We start from the raw sequence: 8,060 nt of genomic DNA, 5'->3' as shown, positions 1-8,060 counted from the left end.
TGTCTCTGTTTCACTCTGCAGTTATGTGATTGATCTTACTCAGTGCATTTTCAGTATCCTGTAGGTCTAATTTATTTCCAGAGCACCCACACCTAAGAAAAAGCAAAGAGAGGTGCTAGAGGGTGATGTGTAATGGTAGGAGAAAACCAGTCCAGTGCAAATGAAAAGAAACTGATGCAAACGAGAGTGCAGGGTGAATTAGGGGGACATAGAAGCTTAGCAGAACATGGCTAAAGATTTGCACTTTAGCCCCTGCTCTCAGGGACTGCTTTATAATTCACAATCACCATAAAAAGACAAACAACAACAACTCTTATTGATAGCAAGGAATTTCAGGTAATGAGGGCTGTGCAAAGGCAGGAAAGGGCACTGAGCCAAGACTTAATTCTTTCAGCCAGTGCTCTAACACTGACCTGAAGAAGAAACAAGAATGTACTGACACTTTTGAAAGAAGTTATACATATTATGGAAAGAGAAACCTGAATTCTGGAACTACTTAACATTTCAGGAATACTTAGTTTGGATCATCCTAGCAGGACCTATGCTCTGAGCAGCTTTACCCTTTCAAGATGGAGATTCTTTCTGGACATGCTGAAGACCTACTGCCCCTTTGAGAACTTGAAAAGGAAATACGGCAGCTTTTCTGGATTTGAGATTTTTAGCATTTAATTTGGATTATGTGTCTGCAATTCCCTAAGTCATTCTTTAACATCTCAGTTCATAATCATACCAGAAATATATTTTAAATAATTTTGATTTTTGATGCAACCAATATTGCAATTATTCCTATAATAATTAGACTTTAGATTGGCAACTTTTCATGCAGTCAGATATTCACGGGGCAGGCAAAGCTTTACTGATGTTTCTGAGCTAGTTTTGAGAACAGGCACCATGTGTCTTAAAAACTGATGATTAATAATAAAGATATACAGACATTTTTATTTTCCAAAAGTTTTAAGGTAAATATGAGCAGGATTTCCTCCACACACGTGATTAAGAATTGTATTTTCTGTCTGCTCTCTAACAGCAAAAGCACACAGAAGATTTACTCACTGGCTTTACGTATCATCTCAGTTCTTCTCAACTTTCACAAGGTGGCCTTAAAATAGAACTCATATTCTGATTCATTCAGGACAAATTAAAAAAAGATGAAAAAATTGTAAATAACACTAATACACTAAGGGTATTTGAAGATCCTAGCAGAAAAATCAAGCATTCCATTTTAAAATAAAGCTAAAATTTAAAGGAAGATACACCAACAAAGTTAACACTTAAATTTTTATTTAGGATTCATTCTTTAATATTTATGTTCTCATAATGTTATCATTTATGATATATAATGTTATCATAATATCCCATGATGATAACATTTGTGAGTTTAACTGTATTCCAATAGTCTTGAAAGGTTTTTTTTTTCATCTTGCAGAAAAAGCACAAAAGCACTAAAGGACAGCCACTGTAGTTCCAAATCAAAATTTCTCCTGATTCTTGTTCTCTTTCCACAGAAGCTGGTTTAAAACACTGCTCTGTTTCAGAGCTTTTAGACTGGATATGTCTTCACTTACAACAGGCACTTCTTCACTTTGATCCTCAACTTTTGCATCTTCACTGTCTGACAGCGTACACAGGAGTGTATCATTTTCATAGGTAGGAAAATAATACCTGAAAGCAACAAAACACGATTACTAGACAGTCACACATTTTGTTTGAGAGGCTGAGACAAGAATTTTAGAAAGGAAAGATGAGCAAGTCTGGTTGTCTGGAATGAGAGTAAACAGCACACCCAAAAAATCAACTTCACAGTGCAGGTATCAACAGTGTAGAGGAGTCCTAGAGAAAGCTGACAACAGATGAGCCCTTCCTCCTATTTCTTCAACCATATGATACTACAAAAGAGACTGCAGATCCATATTTGTCCCCCAACAAAGGCTGAACTGAGGTGTTTGAGTTAGAACACTCCCTCTGCTCTACCACCTGGTAGAGAGCATCATTCCTGGACCCATACAGCCTACTTAGAGTCTGAACCAGTGCTTTGTTACACTGTCTCTCTATTTTCCATGGAAAAAACTATGGGTAAACTACCAATTGGTTTTGATGCCTCAAGTTAGGTGGACATCATGCATATATGTACATTAGACATGCAAAAGAAAGGGCCTGACTTGGTTCTAGAACAATTTTGCAACAACAAACTTCTCTAGGATAGTGAGTTGAAAGTGCAGATCCCATGTATATGAACACTGCATCCTGGATGCAACTAGAAGAGGAGTAACCTATGTTCATTTTATCTTCAGACTGTATAGAGATTTCTAATTCTGAGTAGTTCTGAGAGCATTTATTATTTTATCTGAGCCACTAGAGTTAGGGAGCTCAGGGCACTGTTGTATTTGTAAATCCCAGAACCTTCAACTTACTGTTTCGCAGAAATTATCAAGTAAAAGTATAAATGCTGGAAGAAATGTATTTGCCCTTACTGTGGTTGATCCCATGTAGACCTGGCTGGCAGGAATGCAATGTGTTTGGTCTCTTCCATATGACTTATCAATCCTCCTTTGGATTCAAATTTCTCCTGGCAGTTGTAACAACGACAATGATGGATTTCTCTTCTGATGAAATTCACTAGCTTTACTTGCTGATAGAAGTTCAGACCTGGGAGAGATGGTAGTGAACAAGTAACATAAGTCTTAATTTAAAATGCTTGCTTGGATTAAGCATAAGGATTGATAAGAGTTTACCAAAGACACCACTGCCTGCATGCTGTATCTTCGCAAATTAACTGAATAAGTGTTTACTCCCAGCTGCTGGGAAACCAACCCTTCTTTTAGTGCAAGAACTACAAACACTTGGTTTCCTCTCAGTCTGTCTTTAGGCTTAGTGACAGAGGTTCAAGAGGAGGCAAGTAGGTTGAAGAATCTTGGGAAATGAGAGAGAGACTGACTATAGGCATTGTAGCCTGGCTTCCCTGGGCCAGCCTCAGCAGGCAGACAGGATGCACGGTTTGGAGCATCCCCTGCCCTCCCTGAGCACAGTGACTTCAGGGACAGGGGCAGTCCCTTTCAGCAGACCTGTCTCCTCTGTGACTGCCCCACGTCCCCAGGTGTGACAGTTGTGAGCCCCTGCAGTGGAACCCAGCAGTGATGAGGACAATGGCTCACCCAGCACAGACGTGCCACCAGGGTTAACTCAGCCTGTGCCCTGCAAAACAGCTGCTCCCATAAGGAAAAAAAATACAGCTCATTGTCACAGAAGGTTCCCTGTTGGAGGGGATGAAGGCCAAAATGCCAACCAGGCTCACTTTTAGGGGAAGTCTGCTGCCTCCTTGGGGCTCAGGTTCAATGTGTGATGAGAAACCTTCCTGCCCTTATGGGTGTCTGTTAGTGATTTTTCAGGTGGGCAGTAATGAAGTTGAAACAAGAAATCCCAAGTCAATCAAGAGAGACTGCAGGGTCTTGGAAAGACTAGTTAAGGGATCAGGAACGTAAGCAGTGTTTCCCTCTGTCCTTCCAGTTGCAAGGAATAATGAGGGAAAAGCAAAAAGAGCCAGCAGATCAATACCTGGTTCCAAGCCTGGTGTCACTGGAAGAATTTGGGGTATTTGGATCATGGGTGTGTGAACATGACCCCAGGCCTACTGGTGACAGGTGAGACACCTGAATCAGAGGGGGAAAGGGATCCTTGCACAGGAGTTCGCAGGGCTCATTGAGACAGTTTCAAACTAGATTTGAAGGGGGTAAGGGATCCTTGAGTCACCATGCCTAGAGATATTTCAAATAAGTGCAGATGTGGCACTCAGAGACATGGTTTAGTGGAGACTTGGCAGTGCTGGGTTAATAGCTGGCCTTAAGGATCTTAAAGGTCTTCCACAGCCTAAATGATTCTATTCTATAGCAGAAGGCAAACATTGGCCAAACAAAGCTCCTAGCTTGCAGGCAAGCATTAACAGGTATAACAATAATAACAACAACAATAATAGTAAAAATAGTAATACTTCCAAGTCTTCAGCAGCCAGACCTGGAACTCATAGAGCAGGTATTTGTAGAAGCTACTCTGCAAAAGAATCCAATGGGTCTAAAGAAAATAGCACACATCCTTGGCAGCAGCGACAGCTCCATAAAAATAAAGTGTTCTTGGCTTGCTTTTGTAAGCTGGCAGAAACAGTTTCCATTATGGAAAAGTTAAATGTCTCTACAAAAATAAAACAGATAAACTTGTTTTCCACTATTCTTATGATGTGGTTTTCTCCACACTAGTGGCAAATGCTGACAATTACAGCCCCTCTTACTCACCATGCTCTGACTTTATTTTAGGAAAGTGAAATCCATGTGATTTCTGGAGGAAAAAAAAAGGGAAGGAAAAAAAAAATCTTATTTCCACTACTTCTACTATTCCAAGTTAAAAACAGCTCAGCTTTTCATGGGCTGACACAGACATATACATGAATACACATACACAAAAGCGTGAATGCATGAAACAAACCCCAGAAGTCTTGGTTCATCAGAAACTTTTGCGTTCATATTTAATACTGTTAAATAGTTTATTAAAACTGAAACACAGATGCTAACCATAAGATATATTAACATCTTTTACATCATAGTGGTTTCATGATTTATTTCTTTACTGCCTGTAGCAGTCTGTACACTTACAAGTAATAGCTAGTCATACTCTTAATGTAAAGCTTGACTTCTCCGCATGTTTTAAAGAATAGATGCTGGAGGTCCTTTAGTTCTGTGCTGAAGAGGGCATATTAATGCAGCAGCTGATTTGACCTTAATAAAGATGTTACAACCACAATTTTTAATTCCACACTGATGAAAAAGCTGTTATTTAAAAGAACTCTTACCTGCATGTGAAGATAGAGTTTTTCTGTGGTGTCTGCTTGCTGTTCACAAAACAGGCAAACTGCACATACAGGATGCTCTTCCCAGTCAGACCAATCTCTTATGAATAAAAGTCAAAAAGATTCATTTAGTCTTAGGAAAGAGAAGAGACATTTTGAGAAGGGCAATTCAGATTCTGCTTTCACAACACTAGAAATAAATCCAGAGAAACTGAATATTTTAAAGGGGTGGAAAAGACAGCGTGGATTTATAGCTGGATACATGATTACAATCTGGTGTAGAGTCTAAAAAAATTAGAAATTTGAGAAAGACTGAGCAGTTAATATTGGGTAATTTCTATGCAGACAGTCATTTAATCCTACTTTAAACTGTCTGCACTAATAAACAGAATCCTAACTTCAATTTCTATCCAGTTTGGCAAGTCATTTAATATTGCCTTCAGTATTTATTTTTCTGAGGTCTTTTAAAATTGCTGTATACCTTTCTAATCTTTCAATACACCAGCCAAAATAATAACCATCAGGCAGAGCTGACTCTAAGTGTTATTTACTTATGAAATATTAATTACTCACTTATGCTACATTTAGACAAGTACACAGAGAATACTTTACCAAAACATTTAAATCCTAATGCTGCTGAGAGATAGAACTATTACTGCACCAGGCAGAGTCAAGTAAAATTACCCTCAAGTCACAGAGAGAATCAGGAAGATCAGGGACCTTGATTCCCATAAATTACTCTCTGATTATTCAATTTGCTATGGCCAAGGAAATCACCTCTGCAGTGATCTGAGGGCCTGGACCACAGAAGAACGCAGAGGAGGTGGATGTTGCCCTGAATCAGCACTGCTGAGAGGCTTCCTTTGAAATCCTTCTTTAATCTCTAGTTATTACTTTTTTTATCAATTTTTAATACAATTTCTTCTTCATACTGACACTTCTGATGCTTACTTTTAATTTTTAAATTTGAGCAGAATCTGTTCAAATGTTTTCTGGTGCAAAATTAAACAACAATGCTTTTTGTCTGCATCATTACAAAGACAGAAGGCTCTTGTTTGAGCTCTAAGGAAACAAAAAACAAGCTTGTGGTTGAAATATGGAAATTACAGCGCTCATTGCTGAAAAGTGTTTTTAATGAGGACAATTTGGAGCTGATTTGATTGGCTTAAATGAATTTAAACTGTGTACTAACTGTGCACAGCATTTTCCCTGCAACTACTTAAAAAAATAATGGTCCTGCAAGTCTGTGTAATGGATACATAAGTAACTCTTACTCTTCTAGGCGATCCAGTAATTCCCGGTCATCCTCTGACTGCACTTCCTCCCAGGACTTTCCAAATTCCTGGGGGGAAAAAACAAAAGAAAAGACAAAAACATCTCCTAATTCTCATCACACATTTTCACTGAACTGAATGAACATCTCAGAAGTCACAATCAATGTCTTATTTTGGATCACTTCAGTACTGCTGTGAGTAAAAGGTAGTCATACAACACTACTTTAGTAAGAATTTTTAAAGTAAGAATTATTTTCATCATTTAACAGGGCACTTCCCACACAGAGCTGAGAGGAAGATGATTCGGCACAGAGTTCTCAAGAAAACCAGCGGTGCAATGCTGTCATTATATTGCAAAGGTTTCATATTCTTGTCTCCTTATTGCAAGAGTTTCATACCTCCTTAATGTTTCTCATGGGCATCTCCTCTAAGCACTGCCTCTGTTCTTCCTGCAGTAGCTAACCAACTCCACTTCCCCTCAACCCACCAATCCACTCTTTTATAACACTCTTCTTCTTATTGGTGACAGCTGTGGCCTGTGAAAGTCAGGCCTGCTCCTAACCTCTAATAATTAACCCAGCTGCAATTCCTTGGGGGTAAGATTACTTTCTATACTACCTTTATTTTCTTATATTCTATCCCCCTACAGTGCAACACTTCCCAAGTGTTCCTGAGGCAGGTATGTTATCAATACCTCAAGTTTGCCCTCCCATCTGCCCACCTTGCCTTTCCAGCAGCAGGTGCTGCTCCATGCAGCTGCCCCACGTGGGGCTCCAGCTGCAGCACTCAGAGCTGTCCTTGCCAAGGCTGTGCCAGTGCAAACAAAAAACATTCCCTGCAACTACTTCAGCTTAGCTGAAGTGCTCCAGAAAGTGCTCCGGTGTCAGCTCAGCCAGTGTGCTCCAGAAAGCAGGACAGCCAGGGCACAGAGCTCCACTTTGTCTTCTCTCCTCTTCTCAGGCATGAACGTAAGCACATCTATTCATGGTGTTCTGTTCCTCCTTTTGCTTTCTGTGTTGTTTATTTATACCTTAAAGACCTTCAGCAAGAAGTATATCACAATACATTTGTGCAGCCTTCAGCACAATGGGAGCACTCTCAGCAGGACTGAGATGTAAATAACAGTCAATAAAAAGCTGAAGGGCTCTACTCAAATACCAGCAGTGATCTTTAGCTAGTGTTTTTCTTTCTTGGGATTCTTCTTGCCTTAACAAATAAACCCAAGTAAACTAACCAGTAATCAGAATAGTATTTTTGAACCTGATGGCTATGGAGGATTCACAAAGATTACAACTGATGATCTTGTCCCATAAAAAAAAAGACAGCTAATAAAAAGATAATACTTTAATTGATTTTATTGAAATATCCCTACTAATAAATATATTTAATAACATTCTTAGTAACAAGTGTGATTATTGCCTTTATGGGTGTTTGGAAAAAGAAGGAAAAGATATCCATCATTTAACAATTTAATGAGAATTTTTAAAGTTGTTAGTGTCTATCAGGAAAATGATAAACAATTGTCCCTAGACAGCTCTAAACATAATGTCATCATATATTACAGAATGAAAATTGTGTAATTAATTCAGTGATACTACATGGTAGTGTGTAAGCTCTCTGAGTGAGAGGGGAGACTCATTAACGTCACCATTACTGTGAGATATCATGAAGCCATTAACACCTCTCACCACATGTTCTCCCAGCTGCACACTCCTTTCCTATGTCTGCTAATGCTAGCACCTTAATGAGCACATAGTGGCTCACAACCACTGCAAAATGAAGAGGAATGCTCACCATGTTTCCCCTTACCAGCTCAAAGTGTATCAGCACAAGAGAGTATGTTCAAAACAGCAGCCTTAAGCTTCACCTTTTAATTGAAGGTGAAAGGGAAAAAACATGCCTGAGCTTTGTTATTGCTGATGTTTTTAATGGTGTTTCTGTGAAGAAGGCAG

General features: G+C 39.2%; 1 protein-coding gene across 1 annotated transcript in view; it reads right to left on the bottom strand.

Annotated features, from left to right (window-relative positions):
- Nucleotides 1-699: 699 nt before the first annotated feature.
- Nucleotides 700-8,060, bottom strand: part of ZNF277 (zinc finger protein 277) — a 42,293-nt gene continuing 34,932 nt past the window's right edge. Inside the window, exons 8-12 of the mRNA XM_058805554.1 lie at nucleotides 6,109-6,176; nucleotides 4,838-4,934; nucleotides 4,284-4,326; nucleotides 2,472-2,646; nucleotides 700-1,662 (exon numbers count right to left, since the gene is read on the bottom strand). Coding sequence (XP_058661537.1) covers nucleotides 1,470-1,662; nucleotides 2,472-2,646; nucleotides 4,284-4,326; nucleotides 4,838-4,934; nucleotides 6,109-6,176 — 576 coding nt within the window. The 3' untranslated portion in view covers nucleotides 700-1,469. The remainder of the gene's footprint in view (nucleotides 1,663-2,471; nucleotides 2,647-4,283; nucleotides 4,327-4,837; nucleotides 4,935-6,108; nucleotides 6,177-8,060) is intronic.

The sequence above is a fragment of the Ammospiza caudacuta genome, chromosome 5 (assembly GCF_027887145.1).
Source record: "Ammospiza caudacuta isolate bAmmCau1 chromosome 5, bAmmCau1.pri, whole genome shotgun sequence".
NCBI classification, from domain to species: domain Eukaryota; kingdom Metazoa; phylum Chordata; class Aves; order Passeriformes; family Passerellidae; genus Ammospiza; species Ammospiza caudacuta.
This window is presented reverse-complemented; position numbering and strand designations above follow the sequence as displayed.